A 27,268-nucleotide genomic window follows, 5' to 3' on the forward strand; every position below is an offset into this window, starting at 1 on the left:
ATAAATGTGAACAAAAGTGTTAATACTGCAACAAAATTGATTGTGTTATTCTTTTCACCAAGACCAGATTTAGCCTCAGAAATATTTTCAAATCCTAGATGTTAGGGTCTTGTAACAAATAAAACTGAATTATTTGAAATCTGCTTCCATCTCTGAATTGCCCTAACTTTTTAAATGGAGAAATATAAGAATATATAGAAAAATATAAATTAAAACTGACTATGATTTGCCCAAATAACCTAGATATTTAATAATAAAGACAGAATTGAAAGTTTACTTAGCTGTACAGACTAAAAAGGATTTTGATGATTTAGGATTAAAGAAGCTCCAAATTATAGCTTTGTCTAACATTTCTAGTAATATTATGGCATACATTCCTTTTGGGAGATTTCAGTAATAAATGTTACTTGTACTATATATTAGTTTTAGTTTTATGATTTGATCCACAAATTGATTATGATTATATACTGAAGAACATACACAGACCCAGAATCATTAAAAAACAACTTTTAGAAAATAGTTATAATGTTTCATTTAAATTTTGAGAGAAACATAAAGACACTGTTGGCCATTTCCATTAATATTGTTTTTTATTACAGTTATCCCTTTTCAAATTCCTACATTGTATTCACTTTTCTTTTGGTTTTGGCATTTTTATAATTTTTAATTGCTGTGACATTGGTTTGTAATGTTATGTATATTCCATGTACACCATATTATAAAGCAACATCTGTATAAGCTACATATGTTTGCCATCAGAAGTCTTGTTTCCATACTTTACTGGAATATTTTATTCTCTCTTCTAACAACTTTGTTGTTCTTATTAGTCTGCTTTATTTGTTCATTTGCTTTGTTATCTTCTATATACTACAGAGAAAAAATACTTGGAGGTCTTGATGATTTTAAAATAAATATTTTAATTGTAGTGATTTAATGATTTCAACTAGAATGCTATAAACTGAGTTCAAGTAGAAAAAAGCATCATTTATAAATATTAAGTGTTTAAATTGCCATATTCATAATTCTGAATTAGGTTTAAGTAGCGCTTTTTTCCTATTTTATTTATATTTTGGTGGAATACGAGAGTTTATGGGGGAGGCAAAGGGAAGGAGGTACACCCAACTAATATTAATTCACCAGACTATAAAAGCTAAGTCATATATATGTACTCAGGGCTTAGTCTTGGTTCTGTGCTCAGGGATCACCCCTGACAGTGCAAATCCAGATAGGCCCCACTTAAGGCAATTACTTTACCACTGTTCAATTTTTCTGGCTCAGGAAAAGGGATGTTTCATTTATAAAAAAAAATGAGTGAAAAATACGTTGTTTAGAGAAGATTTTAAAAATCTTATAGTAGAATAACTGGCATCATGTTCAGAAACTTGAAGATTTTTTCATGCATTTTCTTCTTTTCTTTTTTTGTGAAATTCAGATAACTTCATGTTTAAAATTTCCTTTAGCAAACAACTTCTGTAGGGGAAACAGATAGAAATTTATTCCACATATTCTTAATCACCTAGAACTTTCAAACATAAAAGTTTCTTCAATAGATGTTGATTTTATGGGGGAAAAAAAGATCAAAGCTTTCTATTTCTGCACACTTCACTAAACAAATACCATTTATATGTCAATAAAGAAATTGGACTAAATTTTTCAATTAACTCACTATTATAAAATATGTATTGAAAGCTTATTAGATGCAGTTCAACTATTAAACTTGGGTTTTGTCTTTAAGAGATTCCAATTAATTGGGATATAGCAAGATTGATTGAAAATGATCAAATAGAAGTTAAATGAGTACTAAGTCTAGACACCCACAGTCCTGTTTACTTTTATAAAATAGAAGAACTAATATTAATTCACCAGACTATAAAAGCTAAGTCAGGTATATATGTATAGGGAACTTTGTGAATGTAAAGTAATATTAGAACTCATATAGGGCTTTATATATACTTGTCTGCATCGATGTTACTTTTGATTCAGAAAAGTTATGTTCTTTCAACTTATACAATTCTATTTTTAATTTTTTAAAAATAAAAATTGGTAATATACTTTTATTTGAGAGATTGTTTAGAAAAGTCATATCAGATTTTAGGATTGCTGTTACTGCTTAAGCATCTTTGATTCCATTACATAAGTGGTATTACACATGAATTTATTTTAAGGTATAAATTAATACACATGAATTATTTTGTATTGGGTATAATATAAAAGAATGTCACACTTTAATAAAATTAGTTCTAGATTGATGAAGCCAGATCTGCTTTGATCTAAACACGGGCAAACATTTGATATAAATTGACTTGATGGTTCTCTGAATTTCAATTCTATATTCTACACCTCCCAATTCAACCTACATCTACTTGACAAGGGCCAGATGGCCCTTGGGCTGTGCTCCCAAAGTAGAAGATGTCCACTTTTATTAAGAAAAATAGAGATGAAAATTAGAATACATATTATTGTTGTGTTTGTGGGAATAATGATTTGGATGAAAAACTAGTATTCAGTGGTGTTACCATTTGTTGTTGGAATGCCTTTTACTTTATGTGTGAAAATTGGAAGACAGAAAATGGAGCATCAGGGATCTGGATCATTTACAGATAGATAGGGAAGAAGGTTTCAGATAATTTTTTTTTTTAAATAGCAGCAGTGTGAAATGCCAGGTGGTTCTATAAATTCATGTAGTAAGGTTTTAGAAAGTGATTATTTCCCCTTTGTTTTGTATGTCTGTGGAGGCCACAGCTAACAGTGATCAGGTTTATTCCTCTCTCTGTGCTCAAGTATCAGTCTTGTCAGTCCTCTTAGAGACTACCGAAGCATGCTAGGAGGAATTCCAACCAGTCAGCCACATGCAAAGCATGCACTTTGCCCTTTACTTATTTCTGTGGCCCTAGAAAGTGTTTGGATTAGTCAGAAGACAATCGTGATCATTGTTTCCCCATCCAGTAAGGACAATGTAATCACAATAGAATTTACAATAAATTTCTGCCTGTTCCTGTAAAGAATTACTACTTCAACACTTACCAAGTTCAGTGTTTGACAGGACATTAAACACTAGAAAGTGCTACATACACTTTTGTACTGTGAAGAGGTTTAGGGATCTGAGATGATAGGGTAGCAGAAGACATTCTGACACCAATGAGTTTTGTTTACAGTTTATTAGTGACATTGCTAATCAGTCCGTACTGTGATAAAAGCACTGAAAGAAAGGCAAAAACAGCAATTAGATGGTCCTGTATGTGGAAAAGATTTAATACTCTATTATTAGTATTTGACAAAAGCCTTCAAAGTTATTAACTCTCTAAACATTTTCATTGTATTCTCTGTAACATTGCAGCAAGTCATCGCATATGTTGCTCATGGGAACTATTAAACCTATGGGCCATTGTTCATTTTTGTTTCACTTTTTATTTGGGGGCCGTATTTGGTGGAGCTTAGAGTTTACTTCTGGCTCCATGCTCAGGGATCACTCCTGGTGGGGTTCGGCTTAGCAGATCATATGACGTTCCAGAGACTGAATCCCAGGTCAGCTATGCACAAGTCAAGCGCCCTGTCCACTGTACTCTCTCCAGTTCCTGGACTCTTATTCTTAAAACTGACTCATTCTTTGACTGACGCATTCATTGACATTCTATTTGCATTTATTAATGAATTGTCTGTGGACACCCACTAAAATTTCTGTCAGAGCAACTTTCTCCTCTTCTGAAATTATTAATTGTATCCTTCCTGGGTTGTGCCACACACAAAAATATAAAGAATGTTAGTTTTCACACATATTCTCTATATTGTTATATACTTTTCATTTATTTTATTTCTGTTTTGTTTTGTATAGTGGCATGAGATAAAGCTAGTGAGACAGAACTTTGTGGAATAAACTCAGTGCATTGTCTATTGATTTATATTTCTGGCAGTTACAATGACTAGATAAAGTTAGATATAAGTTGACATAAATTTTGGCAGGAGCTCTTATCAGATATATCTGAAAAATTGGCATTTAGTCTTTAAATATTTTTATACAATGTCATTTGAAATTATTGAAACTGATTAAATAATGTTAATTTTCACACATATTATTTATACTGTTACATAATTTCTTTTAATTTTATCTTATTTTTGTTTTATTTTGTATAGTGGCATGAGATAGTGGCATGAGAACTTTGTGGAATAAACTTTATGGAAAAGAATAAATTGTTCTTTCTCTAATTGGTAAAACAAAGAAACTCAATGATTAAGGTAGATAAAGAATGGGAAGTGAAAGGATTACAATATGTACTTCATTATAATTAAAGGATGCACAATATATGGGGCCTGAGTGATGGAATAGTGGGTAAAGCACTTGGCTGCACACATTTGACCTGGGTTCAGTTCTGTATGGATGATCCCCTAAGTCCACCAGGCCCCTGATGGCAGAGTCAGCAGTGAGCCCTGCACAGCACGGCGAGTGCCCCACTAACTAATAAACAACAACAAAAAAAGGGAAGCACATTATAAAAGTTGCCATTTTAGATAAAAAATTAAAGTATTAAATATTTTGTATACTGAGACAAGAGTGATAGTACAGTGAGTAGAGTACTTGCTGTACTCTCAGTTGGCTGGAGTTCAATCTTTAGATGGTCCCCTGAGCACTACCAGGAGTGATTCCTGAGCATTGCCAGGTGTGGCCCCAACCAAAAACCAAACAAAAATGTACATATTTCCATATATTTCCATATCATCTGAGTAAATCCTTTTTTTATACATGAAAGTACATATTGTGTGTTTGTGTAAAAATATGATTGTTATCTGCTTTTTATTTAGCTACCACTGTACACTATATTTTTATGTTATATAATCTTTTTTATTGTCTGTTTGTTTTAAACAGCAAATGCCAGTCTTCTTGGAGGAGGAGGTGGTAAGTCCTGAATATTACTTCACTTAATATGCTCCTTTATTACTACACAAGCCACACTGATGTGTTTTAAATTCTTTGTTACTTTAAAAGAAAATTGATTTAGCTACAGGCAACATCACAAAAACAATTATTCTAGAAAATAACTTTAGTAATACTGCCTGAAGTGTGTCCAAATTTTATTTTAACTGGGATTTCTTTTAATATGGAATACTATTTTCTTGTCAAACATTATTTCTACCTTTGTCATAATCTATACTTTAAGCAGTTGAAATGTAAGCTCTTATATCACTTTGCTTTTCATTCTGACCTGTTTAGAGAGGAAAGTGATCAAAATAAGATGAGGAAGGGAGAGATTCCTGACTTCAGAATTCTTTATACTAAAGTCTTGTAAACAGTAACAATAAGTCTCTCAATGAGAGACGTTACTGGTGCCTGCTCGAAGAAATCGATGAGCAATGGGATGACAGTAACAGTGACAAAGTCTTGTAAATGCTAGTTATTTTATAAGTTGGAATATTAAAGCTCTCTTAGCCCCATTCTACTGTCCTTTTAATTTAAGATCCAGCTGAATATATGGGTTTACTGTCTCACTCCCTCACTCTTTTCTCTTTTCCTGTTGTTCTTGCTCTGTCTTTTCATTTTCTAACTTTTCATTTTCTAGTCAGAGTGCATAACTGTATAAGAACTTTTGTTTTTCAAAATAAAAAAGTGTTTCTTCTGACGTTTTGCCCAAAGTGGTATTTTTTCATTAGGAAGTTTCAATGAAATTTTTTATTTGAAATTAAAACTTTAACCAGTTTTTCTATTGTAAGAAGTACTAAATTAAGCAAAAAGGAATCAGAATTAGGAATAATAGAGAACAGTTTAAACTACAAATTGATATTTATATTATCATAAATCAATGCATATATGCATATTGTATAGTAATATATTTCATTTTTCATAAATTTAGAAATTATAAATCTATAGAAATTCTTATTCTACTAGATTTTTTTTTCTTGGCAGTTAAAACTTTTACTTGGGAGTTGCATTTCCTCTAGACTTCTTTTATGTTCCTTTTTCTTTTTTTAATATTTTTTCAGGGGGGGTGCCTACACCCAGCAGTGCTCATAGATTTCTTATGTGAAAAAAAAATTTTGTGAAAATTTTAAAATAATTTTTAGATTTTAATATTGCTATTTATAAAGTTTTAACATAGTCTATGTTTAAAATGTTCTTTTGAGACATAATAGTATTTTGATAAATTTGGCAAATATTTTTAAAAATGATAAAATTTAAAGAAATAATAAAGAATATTTGAAATTGAACATATAAATATATTTGTCAAATTAAAACTATAGACAAATTAGCAAAGCAGAATACTTGTTGTTCCTAACTAATACTTTTTTATCAACTAATTATGATAGTTAAAACCATTTTGGCTACCATAACAGCAAAACCTAAAGGATATAAATGCATTTCTGTCTCATGTTAAAATACTCTAGATATAGTCTAGAATGATTGTGTGGTAATTCCATGGTATCATAAAGCATTCAAACTGCATTCAAGCTGGGTTTTCTTTTTTTTTTATTTTCTCCCTATGAATATTTCTCTAATTCTATGTTGGCTACTGGAGCTTTCATAAGTTTGGGAGTTAGGAAAGGTTAAAGGTAGAGGGAAAAAAAGGACACTGCAAGATGGGTCAGTTTTCTATAAGTAGTTTAGTCTGAAGACACACATTGACCTTGGACTTCGATTCTGGCTACAGGTGGCATTATTCTAGGAAGCAATCTGTTTATCAGAAACCCCAGTTTTGTGTCTGAGTGATCCCTCCAAGGGGTAAAGCTGCACTGATGCTCACGATGCCTCATCAGGCTGCTTTGCTAAAGTCATGCATGCATCGTTAGTTTTCATAGAATTAAGTATAAATTAAGAATTAAGAATTAAGTTTTCATAGAATTAAGTCTTGGCCTGTATTCCCTTGTTTTTAACCTGTGTGGGAAGATATGTTGTAAAATTTGGCAATGACAAGAAATTTAAGAATTGACAAAGGTTTCTGTCTGTCTTAAGTACATACTTTACTGTCCTCTTTTACATAGCTGATTTTGCTAAATGCAGTTATTCACCATAATTTCTAACTTTTGATTCTAAAATTTGCAACTTGATATCATCATAAAGGTAAATTATAAATATTTCAAATGGCTATGATTTCTTTCATTAAAGTAGGTCATTGACAAGGTTTAAATTCATTTATGCACTAGTTGAGATGTCAAGATTGCTATAAAATACATGTCTCATATATTGAAAGCAGCATTTAAAAATTAAATTTAAGAAATATTTTTAGCTTCCTTTGAATAGATTTTTAACCTTCTGGTTTTAAGACAAATCTTTTCAACCTTGTTAATAATATTTGTACAGCAATTGCTAGTAATCATCCAATAAGGAGAGGCTGAATTGATGTGATTCTCTTGTATTTAATCAACAATTCTTTTCATAGACTTGAATATCCCTTTAAATGTGTCCTAAGGGGGAAATTTATTGATTTACTAATTAATTTGATTAAAATTTTAACACCACCAAAATAATCATAATGGTACATTAAGAGTTCTTTTCAGGTTCTCAAGCGGATTTCTACACTTGATCTTAGCCAAAAGGCCAAGAAGCGATAAAACGGATTTCTACATACTACCCCAATTCTATATAAGTAACACTTGATTAAGTGATTTAGATAATATCACTGTATACAAAATTGTATTATCCATAAACTCTTAGCAATTTATTGTTCTTTTAAAATGTAACTTAGAAAAGAGATAATGTATAAAATTTAAAGGCTGATAGTTTCATTTTTACTTCTTATTTTAAAGTAAAAACTCACTCTAATTTGGTTTTTAACTTCGCCTTGAGGCAGGATTTTAAATATTTCCATGTGCTAGTAGAAGTAATTCAGTGTCATTAAATCAGTTCATTTAAATTAAGGTAGTCTATGGGGTCTCGGTTGTCCAGACACTTAATCTGAAATGATTCTTAAAATTTATATGTGACTATATGCCCTATATATGTAAAAGGCAGAAACATCTCTAGTTTCTTACATAAACGTGTGCTTTACTTATGGTGACTGCTTTCTAACTTTCAGGAAGTCTTTACATTGCTAATGCAGTGGTAAAATGTGGAAAGAATTTTAAAGTTATTACAATTTTCACAAGCTTTCCATTACCATTACTGATGATCCCTGTATAACACGTTGATCTGTAACAGAAGTACATTTTATTTTTTCATTTAATCCTTTTATTAGTGGATAAACTATTATGCTCTGATAATAAGTAAACTTTAACATTGTAACAGATTTATAAAATAAGGTTTACAACTTACTGACCAAGCTTGGATAATGTTGGTTTTTCTAAGGCTCTCCTACAAGTGATGACAAAGAGAACAATGCTGCTTCTGTATATTGTTTCTACTCCAGCTCAGGTGTGGCTGCTAATCGTGTCTCAGGACATGAAGAGAGAACTATAAATTCTCACTGAATTTATTAAACTATTTTGGAAATGACTACATCATTTCTATTTTTTTGGGCAAAATTTAGACAATTGAACCCCAGTCTTAATACTAGGAAGGCTAGGAAAACATGGAATCTTCCTGAGTTCCTAGGAAAAGGAAGTGCTATGGTAAACCACATCTTTGTTTTGGGCAGGTTAGTCAGATGAGATCAGGGTTGCGATGATGCTAGTGGCATAGAGAAATATGAGGCTTAGGATATTTGCTATTCCAAGGCTACAAGTTTATAAAAGATCACTTGTATCACTTGTCATCCCATTGTTCAATAGTTTGCTCGAGTGGGTGCCAGTAACATCTCCATTCGTCCCCGTCACGTGCTAGTGTAGCCCAATAGCATCTGCTTGTTACAGGAACACGAAGAGCCTCAGACAGTTCATTCAGGGTCGTGATGAAGAAGTCTGACCATCTCGTATGTGGGTGGCCACGCATTCTTTTGACGCCTGTGGAATCCAGTCTGTAACAGCTCTAATCCAGCGGTCGTCTTCTTCTCTGAGTTGCCCAGAATGACAGACCAGCCTCCAAGCCATGGAGACAACCTCCTGGTACTTATTTCTACTATTCTTGGGTGTTAGTCTTATAGTCTGCTATTCTATAGTCCACAGATGAGTGCAATCTTCCTATGTCTGTCTCTTTCTTTCTGACTCATTTCACTTAGCATAATACTTTCCATGCTGATCCACTTATATGCAAAGGTCATGACCTCATTCTTTCTAACAGCTGCATAGTATTCCATTGTATAGATGTACCAGAGTTTCTTCAACCAGTCATCTGTTCTTGGGCACTCGGGTTTTTTCCAGATTCTGGCTATTGTAAACAGTGCTGCGATGAACATATAAGTGCAGATGTCATTTAGACTATACTTTTTAGCTTTTCTGGGATATATTCCCAGCAGTGGTATTGCTGGGTCAAATGGGAGCTCAACCTCTAGTTTTTTGAGAATCGTCCATATTGTTTTCCAAAAGGGCTGAACTAGCCGGCATTCCCACCAGCAGTGTAGAAGGGTCCCTTTCTCCCCACATCCTCTCCAACAGCGGTTGCTTTTGTTCTTTTGGATGTGTGCTAGCCTCTGTGGTGTGAGGTGGTATCTCATGGTTGTTTTGATCTGCATCTCTCTGATGATTAGTGATGTAGAGCACTTTTTCATGTGCCTTTTGGCCATTTGTATCTCTTCCTTGGTAAAGTTTCTGTTCATTTCTTTTCCCCATTTTTTGATGGGGTTGGATGTTTTCTTCTTGTAGAGTTCAACCAGTGCTTTATATACCCTTGATATCAACCCCTTATCTGATGGGTATTGTGTAAATATCCTTTCCCATTCTGTAGATAGTCTTTGTATTCTGGTCACTGTATCTTTTGCGGTGCAGAAGCTTTTTAGTTTAATGTAGTCCCATTTGTTGATCTCTGTTTTTACTAGATTGCTTAGTTCTGTGTCATCTTTGAAGATACCTTTATCTTCAATATCCTGGAGGGTTTTGCCAACCTTGTCTTCAATGTACCTTATGGTTTGTGGTCTGATGTTGAGGTCTTTAATCCATTTTGATCTGACTTTTGTGCATGGTGTCAGATCGAGTTCTAAGCCCATTTTTTGCATGTGGTTGTCCAGTTGTGCCAGCACCATTTGTTAAAGAGACTTTCCTTGCTCCACTTCACATATCTTGCACCTTTATCAAAGATTAGATGATCATACATTTGAGGTTGTGTGTGGGGATATTCCACCCTGTTCCATTGGTCTGCAGTTCTGCTTTTGTTCCAGTACCATGCTGTTTTAATTGTTACCGCTTTGTAGTAGAGTTTAAGGTTGGGGAGGGTGATGCCTGCCATCATCTTGCTCTGTTTCTTTGAAGAATGCCATGGGTATCCCTATAGTGATCGCGTTAAATCTGTATAATGCTTTGGGGAGTATTGCCATTTTGACAATGTTTATTCTCCCTATCCATGAGCAGGGGATATTTTTCCATTTCCTCATGTCCTCTTTTACTTCATGAAGTAGCGTTTTATAGTTTTCTTTGTAGAGGTCCTTTACTTCTTTAGTTAAGCTGATTCCAAGGTATTTGATTTTCTGGGGCACAATTGTGAATGGGATTGCTTTTTTCATGTCCCTTTCCTCTGTCTCATTGTTTGCATATAGGAAGGCCATGGATTTTTGGGTATTGATTTTATAGCCTGCGACTTTACTGTATAGGTCAATTGTTTCCAAGAGTTTCTTACTAGAGCTTTTAGGTTTCTCTAGGTATAGTATCATATCGTCTGCGAATAGTGAGAGCTTGATTTCTTCCTTTCCAATCTGAATCCCCTTAATATCTTTTTCTTGCCTGATGGCTATTGCTAATACTTCCAGTATATGAGCATACTTTTTGAGACTGCTGTGTTAATCATACATACAAATATATTTATGCAGTTTTATACAGAAAAGATATGATGATCTGTATTTATATGTAGCATTTATGCCAATTTTAATTCAGTACCTTATCTTTGAGGTGATTCTTAATTTGAAAACTGAAATTTAAGAAGCTACTATGAAATGAATATTTAGTCCCTCATTAAATGCACCAATAAGCCACCTTAACACAATGAAAACATGGTATATGTTATGACATTTTTTCCCCACTCTGATGGCTTCTTTGCTTTCCTGTGACCTAAAATTATGTCCAAAGATCAACAAGATTTAGTGGCCTATGATTAATTGTTAATTGTTTATTCTACACTTGTCTTTCCTATGACCAGTGATGGTCCCTGTTTGTCTAAATTATCTGGAAATTATAATTCCCCAAATTCTTCCAAGTGCTCCACAAATTTTCCTTGCATATAATTTTTGACTTAAAATGATACTTTAGCAATATAATGGATATTAGATTTTAATATAACAATAGATATCCTGAGAAGTATTCTTTTCACAAAAATATTTATTTCACAAAAATAAATAAATTATTAGTTCTTAATATAAAAGCAACATGTTTAAAAGGCTTTTTGAGGGGCTGGAGTGATAGCACAGTGGGTAGGGCATTTGCCTTGCGCGTGGCCAACCTGGATTTGATTCCCAGCATCCCATATCTTCCCTGAGCACCGCCAGGAGTAATTCCTGAGTGCAGAGCCAGAAGTAACCCCTGTGCATTACTGGGTGTGACCCCCCACTCCACAAAAATGGGGAAAAAAGCAAAAAAGTAAAAGGCGTTTTGATTGTGTTCAATTGAGAATATTTTTGTAAATTACTTCTTAAGCATTCACAAGGAGGGTAAAAGTACCCTCATCTTACCTCTCCCAAAAGAACGATTTACCCTGATATATAGTACACCATTGCTTAAAATCTCCACAGTGATTGTGCATTTCTTTCTTAAACCTCGAGATTCAGTCAGACCTCAGGCCTCATGTAAGGAATCTAGAATAATGGTCAGTGCTGAAAGACTGAAGCTGATTAAAGCAGGTATATGTTGAGAGGGGTGGATAGGTTACTCCGCAGAAGTCAGCCAAGCATGCCTGGAAGTCAGATATAGGAAAGTTCCATCTATGAACAGAGAAAGGACAATAGTTTCTCAGGTAGGGGGAGAGAGAAACCAAGAAACACTGGCCTTCTTGCTCAAGTAGAAATAGCATTGCAGAAAGGAATGTGATGCTAACATAGGAATTGTATGAAATGTCTGCTAATTCAGATGAAATTAACCCTGAACTCTGCAGTTGGCTAAGCATAGTAGAAGAACTAAAAAATGCCCAGTGTGGAGCTGAGAGATAGTATAACAGGTCAGCCTTTCATGCCTTCGATCCAAGTTTGGTACCCAGCACCCCATATAGCACCACCAGGAAATATTCCTGAGTGCAGAGCCAGGAGTAACCCCTGAGCCCCCAAAGAAGCAAAGAAAGCTCAGTGTGGGGTCAGAGATCACTTAACAATCTCCGCATGTTTGGTAAGCAGGAGACTATGAGCCTTGACAGCTCTGGGCTTTCTGAACAACACGCCACAGGGTACCTGAGACCCCATTCCCCCCTCAAAAAAAAAGAAGAAAAGATAAAAAAGATGTGTTTTGATCTTGAAACAGTGGGACCCTTGGGCAGTCTTGGGCCGGGGCTGGTACCGGCTCGCACTCCGCCGAGATTTGACCCGGGTGGCCAGGCTTTTGCACGACCGCTTTGCTGCTGAACGACCAAGATCTAGAGTCAGCTACATTACTTCTGGTCCCAGCAAGTGCTTGCACCATGTCTCCAGACTGTGAACTAAACTTTTGTTCCATGCTGCCCCAGGAAGGGAAATGATGAAATTTCCAACTTAAATCTCCCTGGACTTAATTACTAAAATACAGAAATCCTAAACCATGTGGCCGCGAGACTTTATATCTCTTCATTCTCATCAGTGGAAAACTAATTTTCAAATGTTTCCTTGTCAGTAGGGCCGTATTTTGGGGGGATAAACTCCAACAAGAATAGTGAGTTCTGTGTTGAAACTCCAACAACAATAGTGAGTTTTTTTTTCTGAAATATGGAATGCAATCAAGGTAAAGAGAAGATGAAGTGAAATTTATCAGTTATGCAGGTGGAGGGGTGGGGGTGGGAGGTATACTGGGTTGTTTTTTTTTTTTGGTGGCGGAATATGGGCACTGGTGAAAGAACGGGTGTTTGATCATTGTATAACTGAGACATAAGCCTGAGAACTTTGTAACTTCCCACATGGTGATTCAATAAAATAAATTTAAAAAAAATGCTCAGTGTAAAAAAAGGGAAGTAAAATGGGATGTTGGAACACAGGCTAGGTTTGAACCAATCTACTTTTATTTTCCCATCATTCAGGGTCATTGGGCAAAATCTGGTAGTCATCCCCAATAACAATTCTCTTCTACCAGTTGGATTTTTCGTATATGTTTTCCTCATTCCACCTGTTTTTTTAATTTATTTATTTATTTATTTATTTATTTATGCTTTTTAATTGAGACACCATGAGAACAGTTATAGAGCTTTCCGGATCAAGTCTCAGTCATACAATGATCAAACATGCATCCCTTCACCAGTGCACATGATCCACCACCAAGAACCCCAGAGGCCCTCCCTCTCCCTCCCCCTCTGCCTGTGTGGCAGATGATTTTCAATTAACTCTCTCATTGCTATGATAACATTAAATTTTTGACCAAAAACTCAGTATCATTATTTGGAGTTTCCCCCCCAACAGTCAGACCTGTCAGAATGGCATCATTAGATCGTATGTTTTCTATTGTTGATAACAATGAGCATAAGATGTTGCACGGTCGTGAAATTGGCCGTCCAGTTTTGGGATTCTGGTATTAAGTCCAGAGGTATTTCTGCCAACTGCATTCCCAGATTGGTTTGTGTGCCTCTGGGATCATGGCTGTTTAGGAGCAGGGAAACTGTTCATGGGAGGCCGCTGGGGTTTCATTTGGGCAGGAAGCAGGGCCGGTTCTTCCCCCCACTCATCTCGAGATTTCCCATGCGTCCCATCATTGCAAGCTCCTACCTCTCTGTCCAATTGGCACTAAACAATGGTGGTCGCCATGCTGCCGAGAGAGGAAAAGGAATGAGAACAAAAACCCTTTCCCTCCTGGGGCTACACGGGACCGTAGTTAAGTTTAAAGTCCACGAGTGTAGCTGCCAGCAGCCTCTGGATTTCTGTGCCTCTGGTATAATGGCCGCTCAGGGATGGCGGAGCTGTTCCTGAGCGTTTTCTTTGGATATCAGGAAAGGTCACATGGCCACGTAAGTGGCTTCACAGTTTGAAGAGATATCCCAGTCCCACAAACTGGAGCTGTGTTAGGAGAAGTTCAGTGAGGCTGGAGCTCCATCTGGAGAAGGCGGGGACTCTGCACCTTCTCCGTCTGGCACCCGGTGTTGTTGGCCCCATAAGGGATCCGGAGCATTCTTCGGCTTGTGTTGCCACTGGCCCAGGTTCTTGCTGCTACTGTTGTGGCAAAATGGCGCCGAGGGCGGGTTGAGGGCGTGACTTCTGGCAGCAGGTCAGGCTGGAGTCTGGGCTGGTGCGCCACCCCCCCCCCCGCCAGTGCCCCCACGCATTTTGGAGAGATATCTAGTCCCACATACCAGAACCGTGTTAATAGAAGCTTAGTGTCACTGAGACTCCATCTGGAGAAGGCATCATTCCATCTGTTTTACTGGCTCTATTCTTAAAAGTTTGACTGATCTCTTGTTGCATCGCTCTGTTATTTTCCATGAAGGGTTCTAGAAGGGTATGGAATCTAGGCCACATTTCTGTTTGAACTTTACTATTGCCTGATTTTCCCAAGGACATTCCAGTTTAGTTATCATAATCTCTTTTTTTCTAAAGTTATATTTTAAAGTAATTTCTTATATTGACTATATAATATTGACATGTATTATGTTCATTATGTTGTTTCCTGTCATCTACGTGAAATTGCTCAATTAAAAATCCTGTGATAGGGTTAATAGCCCCTTCTTTTATCTGGCCAAATAATTGAACCTGAAAGATACCTTCTCTAATTAGGAGATGAACATGAAAAGAAATACTCTCTTCCTCATTTTTATAGCCTCTTTAGCTTCTGGAATATATAATAAGTATTTCTGTTTAAATTTAGATTTAAATTCTGCTTAAGCCTGAATTCTGTTTAGATTTTTCCGTTTGACAAGTTTTCCCGTGAAAAGATAATACTTTATCTTTTAATGATCTTTACGTGAAAAATCAAAAGTGTTTGAAATGCTGTAGCAGGCAACCTGAGCATCATATTTTTTTCAGTAATTACCTTAGTCATTATATTTTCTTTCATAGCTAAAATGTTTAGTCAAGTTTTTATAGTTTTCTTAAGTGCTCTGAAGATTTTTTAAAATTTATTTTCTAAATTGATTCACTGTGAGATACACCGTTGCAAAGTTGCTCATGATTGGGTTTCAGTCGTACAATATTCCACCACCTGTCTATTCACCAGTGCACATTTCCCACCACCACTGTCACCAGTTTCTTTCCTGACCCTCCTCCCTGCCACCTCTATGGCAGGCACTTCTCTCTCTCTCTCTCTCTCTCTCTCTCTCTCTCTCTCTCTCTCTCTCTCTCTCTCTGGCATTATGATTTTCAATACAGATACTGAAAGATTATCATGTATATCCCTTTACCTACTTTAATCTGATGATTTTTTAAAAATATCAGGATTGAATTCTGGAGAATAAATGCCAATATTTATGGAAAAGAAATACAATGTTTACATTACACTGATTTATAGAAAGTAGGAAAAGCTAATGTCTTATTGATGTTTTATAATATTGTATTTATCCAGCCATGTAATTCAATTAAAATATTATTATTGATCTTTTTGTTCCTATTTATTGGCAAAACTTTAACGTGCTAATATGCCAGTTAATAAGATTTGGCACTTATAAGTGGTAAGATCAATGGCACACCTTAAAATTTTTTAAAAATAGTTAGCTTAGATTTGAATTCTTCTACTTTATAGTCAGAAAGCAGGGGGCAATGAAAAACCTGAGCAGGAAATGTTAAGCATTGCACTAGTTTTAGATATTTAGAATAAAAACAAGGAATACTTTTTGTGATGCATGTCTAACATTTGGAAATATTTGGACAGGAAAAGATTTAGAAAGAAAAAAATACTAGGTAACTAAGAAATAAGTGTTGATATTGACACCTACATTTTATGTTTCATTAAAATAAGTAATCTCTTTTTATATTCTCAATTTTATAACTAATAAAACTAATTATTTCCTTTCACTAATGTGTGTTTTATTTTATTAGCTTGTAAGTGTGCCATAAAAACTTTGTGAGACCTTTCAATCTTAAAAAAAAAAGTAAAAGCGTTTACTCTTAAGTTTTCATAGCTGAAGTTCAGTATATCTTAAATTTTTAATTGTACTTAAGTTACACTGATAAATTTTGTTTTTATTCATTATTTCATTGATAATATGATGGAATAGTCTAATGTTTTTGCCTACAAATAATCTAAACCACTGAGATTTTGGACATCCAGAATAAAATAGTTATAATAGAACAGATAATATGAGGGATAACTTTTTGTGTGTGGTGGGGGGAGCCATACCCAGCAATGTTCAGGGGTTACCCCTGGCTCTGAAGTCAGGAATTTCTCCTGGCAGTGCTCAGGGGAGCATCTAGGATGCTGGAGATCAAACCCAGGTGAGCTGCATGCAAGGCAAATGCCCTACTTGCTATTCTGTCTGTCTGGCCCCATGAGGGATAATATTTTGTTTATTTAATTTAATTATTTGATTTGGGGGCCACACTAGGGAGTTCTCAGGCTTACCCATGGCTCTGCGCTCAGGGATTACTCTTAGTGGGCTCGTGAATCATCTGGGATGTTGAATCCAAACTGAGTGGGCCATGTGCAAGGAAAACACCTACACACTGTACTAGAAACTCTGGCTGAGGAATAACTTTTAAAAACCATTTTGGGGTTGGTGTTTTTGAACACACTCGGTATTGTCCAAGGCTTACTTCTTGCTCTGTGCTAAAATGTCACTCGTGGTGGTGCTTGGGGTAGTATATTTGATGCAGCAGATGTAGCTGGGGTTAACCACATGCAAGGCAAGCACATAATTCCTGTACGCTTTGACTGACCTGAAAAATAACATATTAGCATGTATTATTAAGTGGGGTTAGAGTGATAACACAGCGGGTAGGGCATTTGCCTTGCACATGGCCGACCCGTGTTCGGTTCCTCCATCCCTTTCGGAGAGCCTGGCAAGCTACCAAGAGTATCCCGCCCGCATGGCAGAGCCTGGCAAGCTACCCATGGTGCATTCAATATACCAAAAACAGTAATAAGTTTCACAATGGAGACATTACTGGTGCCCACTTGAGCAAATCGATGAACAATGGGATGACAGTGCTACAGTGCTATATTATTAAGTGGAAGAGAAACCTATGAAGATTGAAGAAAGTGCTTATAAACTTGGCAGACTCAAAAAAAATAACAGAAAAACTTCCTGTAAGTCAAGTACATTATGAACTTTGAATCTCAGGAGCCATAAATAAAGGAATACTGAAAAATCAAAGTGAATTAATGTTCTGATATAAACTAAATACTGCAGAAGCCTTTTTGGCAGCATTGAATGGTTAGTCATTGAATGCCAGGATCACTTGTTAGTTCTCAGTTGAAGGTAGGACTGCTAAAGTGGGAGATTTAAACTGTACATAAAGCCATATTTCTCAAATTGGTACTTTCATTAGAAGAATTATCTTGAAAACAAACACTGACTTAAAAGATGAAAAAAATTATTTCTAAATTTCCTAAAAAAATCAGCAACTTCTTTATGCTTAAAACTTTACATACCTATGTATTTGAGACTCCCAAACATAAGACAACAATAGAAAAATTGATCCTAGATCTACTTTCAGAGGCATATTCAAAATCACTCCATGGGTAGGTATCTAATTCCTAGGCCACAGTGGATTTTCACAAAATCAAGAGTCCTCCCAAATGATCCCGTCAGCAAAAATTACAAAACAAGTGGTATATTATCCCTGGAAAACCTTACAGCTAAAATCAGCACTGTAGCACTGAAGCACTGTCGTCCCATTGTTCATCGATTTGTTCGAGCGGGCACCAGTAATGTCTCCATTGTGAGACTTCTTGTTACTGTTTTTGGCATATAAAATATGCCCCTGGTAGCTTGCCAGGCTCTGCTGTGTGTGCAGGATACTCTCAGTAGCTTGATGGGCTCTCCGAGAGGGATGGAGAAATTGAACCCAGGTCGGCCGCATGCAAGGCAAATGCCCTACCTGCTGTGCTATCGATTAATAAATCATTATGATGATGTAATTGCAATATTATGTCCTTTCATCTGAAAAAACCTTTAACTTAATATAACTAAGAGTAATATATAAGAAATGCCCAATAGAGGAACATCCTACAGAATAATATATCCGTTGATCTATACATCTCAAAATGATTAATTTTTTTACTTAGGCCTCTATCCTACAATTTTATTTTTTAATTTTTTTATATATTTTTTATTCTTTAATTAGTGAGTCACCATAAGGGTATAGATACAGATTTACACATTTTCGAGCTTGTTTTTCCCTCATACAATGTTCACAAACACATACCACCACCAGAGCCCATTCTCCACCACCAATAAACCCAGTATCCCTCCCAACCCCCAATCCCATCTCCCCCCCACCCCACCCTGCCTCTGTGGCAGGGTATTCCATTTTGATCTCTCTCCCCAGTTGGGTGTTGTGGTTTGCAAGAGGGGTATTGAGTGGACATTGTGTTCATTTTCTAGTCTACTTTCAGCACGCATCTCCCTTCCAGCGTGGGATCTTCAACCACAATTTACTTGGTGTTCCCTTCTCTTTCTGAGCTGCCTTTTTCCCCAGGATGTGAGACCAGCTTGCAAGCCATGGAGACAACCTCCTGGTACTTATTTCTACTATTCTTGGATATTAGTCTGATACTATGTTATTTTATATTCCACAGATGAGTGCAATCTTTCCATGTCTATCCTTCTCTTTCTGACTCATTTCACTTAGCATGATACTTTCCATGTTGATCCACTTATATGCAAAGTTCATGACTTCATTTTTTCTTAACAACTGCATAGTATTCCATTGTATAGATGTACCAGAGTTTCTTCAACCAGTCATCTGTTCTCGGGCACTCGGTTTTTTCCAGATTCTGGCTATTGTAAACAGTGCTGCGATGAACATATAAGTGCAGATGTCATTTTGACTATACTTTTTTGCTTCTCCGGGGTATATTCCCAGTAGTGGTCTTGCTGGGTCAAATGGGATCTCAATTTCTAATTTTTTGAGAAGTGTCCATATTGTTTTCCAAAAGGGCTGAACCAGTTGGCATTCCCACCAGCAGTGTAGAAGGGTCCTTTCTTCTCACATCCTCTCCAACAATGGTTGCTTTTGTTCTTTTTGATGTGTGCCAGTCTCTGTGGTGTGAGGTGGTATATCGTGGTTGTTTTGATCTGCATCTCTCTGATGATTAGTGATGTAGAACACTTTTTCATGTGCATTTTGGCCATTCATATCTCTTCTTTGGGAAATTTTCTGTTCATTTCTTTGCCCATTTTCTGATGGGGTTGAATGATTTCTTCTTGTAGAGTTCAACCAGTGCCTTATATACCCTTGATATCAACCCATTATCTGATGGATATTGGTTGAATATCCTTTCCCATTCTGTAGATTGTCTTTGTATTCTGGTCACTATATCTTTTGAGGTGCAGAAGCTTTATAGTTTAATGTAGTTCCATTTGTTGATCTCTGTTTCCACTTGGTTGGTCAGTTGCATGTTATCTTTGAAGATACCTTTAGCTTCAATATCATGGAGGGTTTTGCCAACCTTATCTTCAATGTACCTTATGGTTTGTGGACTGGTGTTGAGGTCTTTAATCCATTTTGATCTGACTTTTGTGCATGGTGTCAGGTCAAGGTCTAAGCCCATTCTTTTGCATGTGGTTGTCCAGTTGTGCCAGCACCACTTGTTAAAGAGGCTTTCCTTGCTCCACTTCACATTTCTTGCTCCCTTATCAAAGATTAGATGATCATACATTTGGGGTTGTGAGTAGGGATATTCCACCCTGTTGTTCCATTGGTCTGAGGCTCTGCCTTTGTTCCAGTACCATACTGTTTTGATTATTACTGCTTTGTAATAAAGTTTAATGTTGGGGAGGTCGATGCCTCCCATCGTCTTTTTCCCAAGAATTGTTTTAGCAATCCGTGGGCGTTTGTTGTTGCATATGAATTTCAGGATTGCTTGATTCATTTCTTTGAAGAATGTCATGGGTATCCTTATAGGGATCGCGTTGAATCTATATAATGCTTTGGGGAGTATTGTCATTTTGACAATGTTGATTCTCCCTAACCATGAGCAGGGGATATGTTTCCATTTCCTCATGTCCTCTTTTATTTAATGGAGTAGCGTCTTATAGTTTTCTTTGTAGTTGTCTTTTACTTCCTCAGTTAAGCTGATTCTGAGGTACTTGATTTTCTGGGGCACAATTGTGAATGGGATTGCTTTTTTCATGTCCATTTCCTCAATAAAATTTTATTGACTTGACATCAGTTTATAACTCTACTTTTCAGGAATGTAGCTTAATATGTGTGTTACCCTCACCTAGTCACCAAAGTTGCAATGCCTTCACACTGCCCAAATTATTAGTTTTTTAAAAATCTCCGTATTATTCCAAAAGAAACCACACCAATTTATATTCATACCAACAGCGAACAAGAGTTCCATTGACTCAACACTCATCAACATTGGTTTCTAATATTTTTCAAATAGACCAGCTACAGAGGGATGAAATGATATCTCACTCTTTTGATTTTTATTTTCTTAATGATAAGTGACATTGAGCATTTTTTCATGAGTGTATTAACCATCTGTATGCACTTTTGGAAATGTGTTTTTATTCCTTTTGTCTATTTTTAAATTGATTTATTTGAATTGGTTAATTGTTGTTTTATGCTGCTGAAGAATGCACACTTTTGTTGTTTATTATTGAGTTGTTTATATTGACTTATTTATATATTGGATATCAGTTCTTGATTTGTATATTATGTGAATATCTTCTCCCAGTGAGTAGGCTCTTATTATATTTTCTCTAGTTGTTAAAAGCTTCTTAATTTGATGAAGATTAATGGGTACCTTTGAATATTACATACCCCCTGCAGCCATTTTTTTAAAAAATTGACTTGATAATTTAGCTTCCTATGTCTTGTATATCATTATGCATTTTAAGATATTAGCTTCCCCACTGTCTGTGGTTACTTCTCTTATTCTTGGAAGTTAACAGCTTTTAGTTCTTTCACTGGGCACTTTGCTCCCTTCTGTCTTTTTATGTTTTAGTATATAATCTGGTATGCCCATATCCTTCTGTTTTTTCTTCTAATATAATCTTATGTTCTCAGAGGGCTTCTTCATTTTCCCTAAATTATATTTTTCTTCAGTTTATGTTGTTGATGAAATTTTATATCTAATTTCATTTATTTGTTGCTTGTCCATATCCATCCTTTCTTCTTTATGATTCCATGGATGCTTTAATTTCATTTGTTGTGTTTTTAATATTTAGCATCTCTGTTGGGAATATTATTTTTGTGATTACAGTTTCTTTAGTAAAGAACTGAACAGACGACTACCTTTCCTTTTTTATTATTTTATCATTTCATTCTGTATTAGTATGCATTTTATATAACATGATTTTCTTTATAATAATTCGTATAAATACATGATTTACATGTCTGGATTATTTAGATAGAGTCATGAGCTATTTTTTTCTCATTACTTTAAAAATAGATTTTACAGTTTATGGCTTGACTCTGTTTAAATGTTATTTAGTTATTTATTTATTTTGGTTTGAGGGGCACACCAGGCAGTGCTCAGGGCTTACTCCTGACTGCGCACTCTGGGAACCATATAGCATGCTGGATATCTGTCTGTCTATAGCGACAGAAAAGATAGAACAGTGGCTTCCTGCCATGAGCATAGCAAGATGACTGCAGTTTGAGCCTAGTACCACTGATATTCCCCTTTGCCCTGCTAGAGTAATTCCTGAATGCAGAGCTGGGAGTAATCCTAAGCACTGCCAGGAATTGCACCCAAACCAAACCAAACCAAACCAAACCAAACCAAACCAAACCAAACCAAACCAAACCAAACCAAAAAACCAGCATAAATCTTATGTTGATAAACTGATTCAAATTGCATGGTACATACACATATAGTTTCCTGTTTATTGTCTAGAGGGGATGGTTACCCACTATTTAGCATGCTGGGAACACTTCCGGTGATACTGGGGCAAAGCAGCCGGGTCGGACAGCTTCATAGAGGTCAGAGGGATGCCGAGCTGCTGAGGCCCTTCTGAGTGCTCAGCGGACTCCAGGACTACACCTGGCGGCAGTGTTTGCGGCCAAGGTGGATGGGGCTGGAACTCAAGACGAGGGGCACACAACCATACTGAGCATCTCCCAAGCTCTGGTTTCATTTTTATTTAAAGAGGCTGTTTTTCTTAGTACAGAGGGCTTTTCCTTCATGTTTTGTGTACATGTTATTGTCTCAACATATGAATTCTTTCTCCATCTGCAATTTCAATATGTATCTTTAAATCATAGTCTTACGTGATTTAATAGACTTGTTAATTGTTTTCGTTTAAAAATGTAGTTTAATAATTAATAAATATCATTTCACAGTGCTTTTGTGTTTTTCACTCATAGTTACATTTTGAAGAAAAGAATAAAGCTTAAGTAATTCTATGAGGAAATGTTAGAATAAGCAGATTGTACTCTAAAATAGCACTAAGGATTATAACTTTTTAAAATTTTTAAATGTGAGAGGCTTCTTTTCAAAAGTGGAAATGCCTTGGTAAAAAGTTTGGACTTTTATTAGCTCTTTCAGTGTGTTTGACTAGTTAGATGGAATTTAAATGCTAAGAAGTACAGATTTATATCTAAAAAACACAAATAATTTAGAGTTAGAAAGTACTTTACAGAGCTGCCAGGTTATGTCTATATATCTATCTAATTATATAGTAGGTATAGTATAATGCTTATGTAGCTTATCTCCTTGTATTAAAGGTAACATATTTTCAAAGCTATACAAAAGTTTATTGAGAACCTTTTTAAAATGTGTCTTTTATCTTCAAGGAGACTCTGGATGTGATCTGTAAGGGCATGAGAGTCCAAATAAATCACTACAGATTGTTTCTCTTATATTCTGGGTTCCCAGATTATATCCATTCCTTTTAGGGAAGTTTATGGGTTCTTTTTGTTTTTTACTGGTGTACAAACAGAAATTTCAAGGGGGAAATTTCTTTAAAAATTACTTTTTATAATTTTGGCACTATTTAAAAATCTGTTCAACTTAGACATTATTAAGAATTCTGTTCCATTTCTGGGTTTGGAGAGCTAATACAGTAGGGTGTATCCCTTGCATATGCTCAAACTGTGTTTAATCCTAGCACTCTTAAATTTCCTTGAGCCCCACCAGGAATGATCCTTGAGCATAGAGCCAGGAGTAAGTCCTCAGCACTGCTGGCTGTATCCCCAGAATAAAATAATTTTGTTCCAGTGTGTGTGTGTGTGTGTGTGTGTGTGTGTGTGTTGCCTCAATTTACTATCACAGTTGTGTAATGTAGAAAGCAAAAAGAGATGTGAATCTGGTCATTTCTCAATGTCCACAGACCTAAGGGGATATTAGATTCTTGACATAGTCACTGCAGACCCCTGATCAACTCAGAAAATCTTTTTATAATATGATCACTATTTCTATAGCTCTGTCTTTGATGAAATGCTATTGATTATTGTTGCTGTTCTATGTTGCTGTTCTATTTTTGTTATTGTTCTATCTTCATGGGATAGAACAAATTCACCATTTTATGTTCTATTTTCCACCTCTGAAATAATGGAGGTACATAACTACTTTACACAGGTAGAATAACTAATTGTTCATTGTAGGGAGTCTTCAAAAACAAAGCGTTAGATAAATAGCCATTACTGTAGTTGTCATTATTATTATCATTATGGTATAAAGCTGAAAGATGAAAGTTGATGGATAATTGCAATAGATGATGATGTTATATCCAAAGAAAGAGGAATAACCTGAACTGTTGGATAAATGAAATACAAATACCTGTGTGTGGTAAAGGTGAATTTATTTTGTGGGAAGATAGTATAGATAATTGTACTTTAATTAACCCCAAATAAGCCCATGGATTTTATACTTAAATATATAGAGATTATTCTAATAGTAGTTATTTCATTTTATACAGAGATGGTTATAAGAACCCTTTCTTTCAAGCCCAGAGTCAGAAATCATTGTATCCTAGAGAAAGAGGTACTCCAGCTTCACACTCCGTTATCAATTGGAACAAAATGATCTAGACATATTTCTAAAATACGACATGTGCTCAGGCTCTCTCCAGAAGCACAAAAAGGGGAATGAGAAGTTAGAGTGTTTTCTTATTCAGACAATTACATGGTAATTGGGAGGAGCAAGGTATCCCACAGAACGGAATCAATAGCCTACATAATGTATATTTCCAACCAGCAGTAAGTACCTAGTGAATACCTAGAAGTAGAAGGAAGGAGAAGAAACCCTGCAGAAGATTACTGTGAGCAAGTGGGGAGGGGATTTAGTATACTTTTGGAAGGATCAGAGAAGGCCTAGTATTTCTTGTATGGTACCGGATTCTGGATCTTAATGGCAGCAGCAGAATCCCAAGCAGAAGTCTGGAACCCAGCAGTCAACAGTACGTTTGGAATCCAGATTTCCAAGTATAAAAAGATGACTCACATCAAGCTACACCTCAGAGAAGTTTTAAGCTACTTAAATGTCTGAAGCTTTCCAGCTGGCTAGAGGAACAGGGAGTGTGAATGAACTAAACAGCCATTGGGTGGAATAAGCAAGAGCTCTGGGGTATGCACAATATTGGCACAATCTACATAAATGATAAGCAAGAAATGATTTGCCAGTTGTTTGTTGCTAAAATATTTTCTCCTCCTCTGCTACCAAGTTATTTATAGAAAACAACAATAATTCCAACACCAACCAATCCATTGCAACAGGTAGGGAGGTAAAAACCCTCTTCTAAACTAAACATATATCCCCCCACATCTACAATGTCTTGAAGGTTAAGCACAACTGAGGTCTCTGACTCAGAAATGCATTTATGATGACCACACTTGCAGGGTCAGTCTGGCAATACAAAGATCAAAAGTTTTGAATACAGCTTGAAATTCATTTTCACCATAGTTGAGATCATCATAATTTACTGGCTGGCTTTTGTTAAACCACATCCCAAGCCCCTTCTCTATTCATCTGTTTCCTGCTCATCCTTTGAATCTCCACTCAGCACTTCCGCAACAGGCCACTCTCTAACTTTAACACCCACTTGCTTTGTCTTCATCAAAGTATGTGTATTTTCATCAGAATAGGATTCTCTTCCCTGCTAAATGAAAGTTTCCTCAGTGGCATGGACTATGTCTGTTTTATTCATTTACTGTACCTTCAGAAAATTTTAGTGTGTCTGGTATGGAGGATTCACTTAACAACTATCTGTTGGACAGATGAATAAAGGAATGGTAATAATAACTAGACCTTTAGGGATACTGGCTCTGCTCCAGGCACCATACTGAGATTGGAAAAATATATGATTTCCTTTAATCCTACCATTAGCTCTAGGAGATGGATGCTGCTAGTACTTTCATTTTACAGATTAAAGATAGGAATAACAGAAATGTTGAAATAAAAGTAGTACAGAATCAATATTTTACTTGAGGCTGATTCTAATCCCTATTTTCAACCAAGGCACTGTGAACTTGAGAATTTAAGTTTATCTGAAGTTAATTATTGGATAAAAGGATATAGCAATATCACTGTGTCTCCAAGCACACTTATTTAAATTTTGTGGTATATGTGTGTGTAGGGTCAGGGGAGTTTGTAGAGTTGCTATAGGAGTTAAGGCTCTTGCCTTGCATGTGGCCAAATCTCTTTCAATCCCTGGCACCACATGTTCCCAGAGCATTGTTATGAGTGACCTCCAGCACAGAACCAGGTAGTTCTGAAAAATCTTTTGGTGGGGTTAGGGCAGTAATACAGTGGGCAGGGCACTTACTTCGCAGGCAACACACCCAGTTTCAACCCCCAGGAGCATATATGGTTCTCCTACTCACTCTACTGGTGATCACTAAGTCAGAGCCAGGAGTATATGTTTGGCTCTCCCCCCAAAACAAAGAAACAAATAATCATCAAGTGTACCTCTCAAAAATAAATAAATAAATTTCTCTGGTGACAGATTTTAATTTTCAAATATTGATGCTGTATTTCCATATCTTGCCTTTATTCTCTTAATTTTTTCTTTCTGAGATATATTCTTATATTGGAAAAGTCAGTAATGCTTGAGCAAGACAGTTTATTCTTATCTCTTGTCTAAGGATACTTTTGTAAGTTTGGGTAAACTCCCTTTTGGAGGCTTGCAGGGGTTATATCCAGTGCTTGAGCTACCTCCCTAGTCTGTATTTTCTACATTATTATTTTTTTAAATGTAGGAGTAATGCTATTTATTCAACCATTAATTAAGCTGATTGAATTGGGTGTGAATTCCACATAACTTTTTTTTCTTTTTTTCTTTTTTTTTTTTGGTTTTTGGGTCACACCTGGTGATGCACAGGGTTTTCTTCTGGGTCTGCACTCAGGAATTAGTCCTGGCAGTACTCAGTGGGGGATCATATGCGATGCTGGGAATTGAACCCGGTCGGCCATGTGCAAGGCAAAGGCCCTACCTGCTGTGCTATTGCTCCAGCCCTTATGGGGGCACTTTCCTTCTTGCTCTCTCTCTCCTTTTCCTTTTATGCATTATGGTTTGCTATACAGGTGCTAAGAGGTCATGGTGTTTTTTCAGAGCATTTGATATTTTTAATGGGACAGTAAGACTGGAGTAGCTTTTAAATTGGGTGGAAGCTTTAGTGTGTGGATGTGACTGCTGAGGCTTCCAGAAGTACAAGGAGGTCTGGGGAGGTAATCCATACTAACCCCAAGAAAGCCCAGAGATTTCAGTCACAAAACCCGCATACCAAATTTTTCAGCAGATTATATCTTGGTGAGATCCATCATGAGACATAGTCAGACCAGGGATATGGCGGTGGTTTTGGATTGTGGAAGCAAGCAGCAGTCGGGAGCTCTGAAGCAAGGCCTGTAGTAGAGCTTACAGGGTGGCACTGGAGTTGGTATGTGGTGGTGATTGCCAGTATATTGTGAAGTGTAGTCAGGCCAGGGTATGGTGATGATTTTGGATTGTGGAAACTAGTGGCTACTGGGGGCTCTGCTTGGCGGGCCACCAGGCCAGCCCACCCCCCTCTGATTTACTCATATGTTCAGCTATGTGCAGGTCCATGATTAATTGTGG

General features: G+C 36.2%; 1 protein-coding gene and 1 pseudogene across 3 annotated transcripts in view; one reads left to right on the forward strand and one right to left on the reverse strand.

The window, feature by feature from the left end:
• MACROD2 (mono-ADP ribosylhydrolase 2) overlaps positions 1-27,268 on the forward strand; it is a 2,262,400-nt gene that overhangs the window by 503,674 nt on the left and 1,731,458 nt on the right. For all 3 annotated transcript variants that reach the window (XM_055132027.1, XM_055132028.1, XM_055132029.1), the window contains exon 4: positions 4,862-4,891. In XM_055132027.1, the coding sequence (XP_054988002.1) occupies positions 4,862-4,891 (30 nt within the window). The remainder of the gene's footprint in view (positions 1-4,861; positions 4,892-27,268) is intronic.
• Positions 7,395-7,537, reverse strand: LOC129403733 (U2 spliceosomal RNA; annotated as a pseudogene).

Source organism: Sorex araneus, chromosome 3, assembly GCF_027595985.1.
Source record: "Sorex araneus isolate mSorAra2 chromosome 3, mSorAra2.pri, whole genome shotgun sequence".
Lineage (NCBI taxonomy): Eukaryota > Metazoa > Chordata > Mammalia > Eulipotyphla > Soricidae > Sorex > Sorex araneus.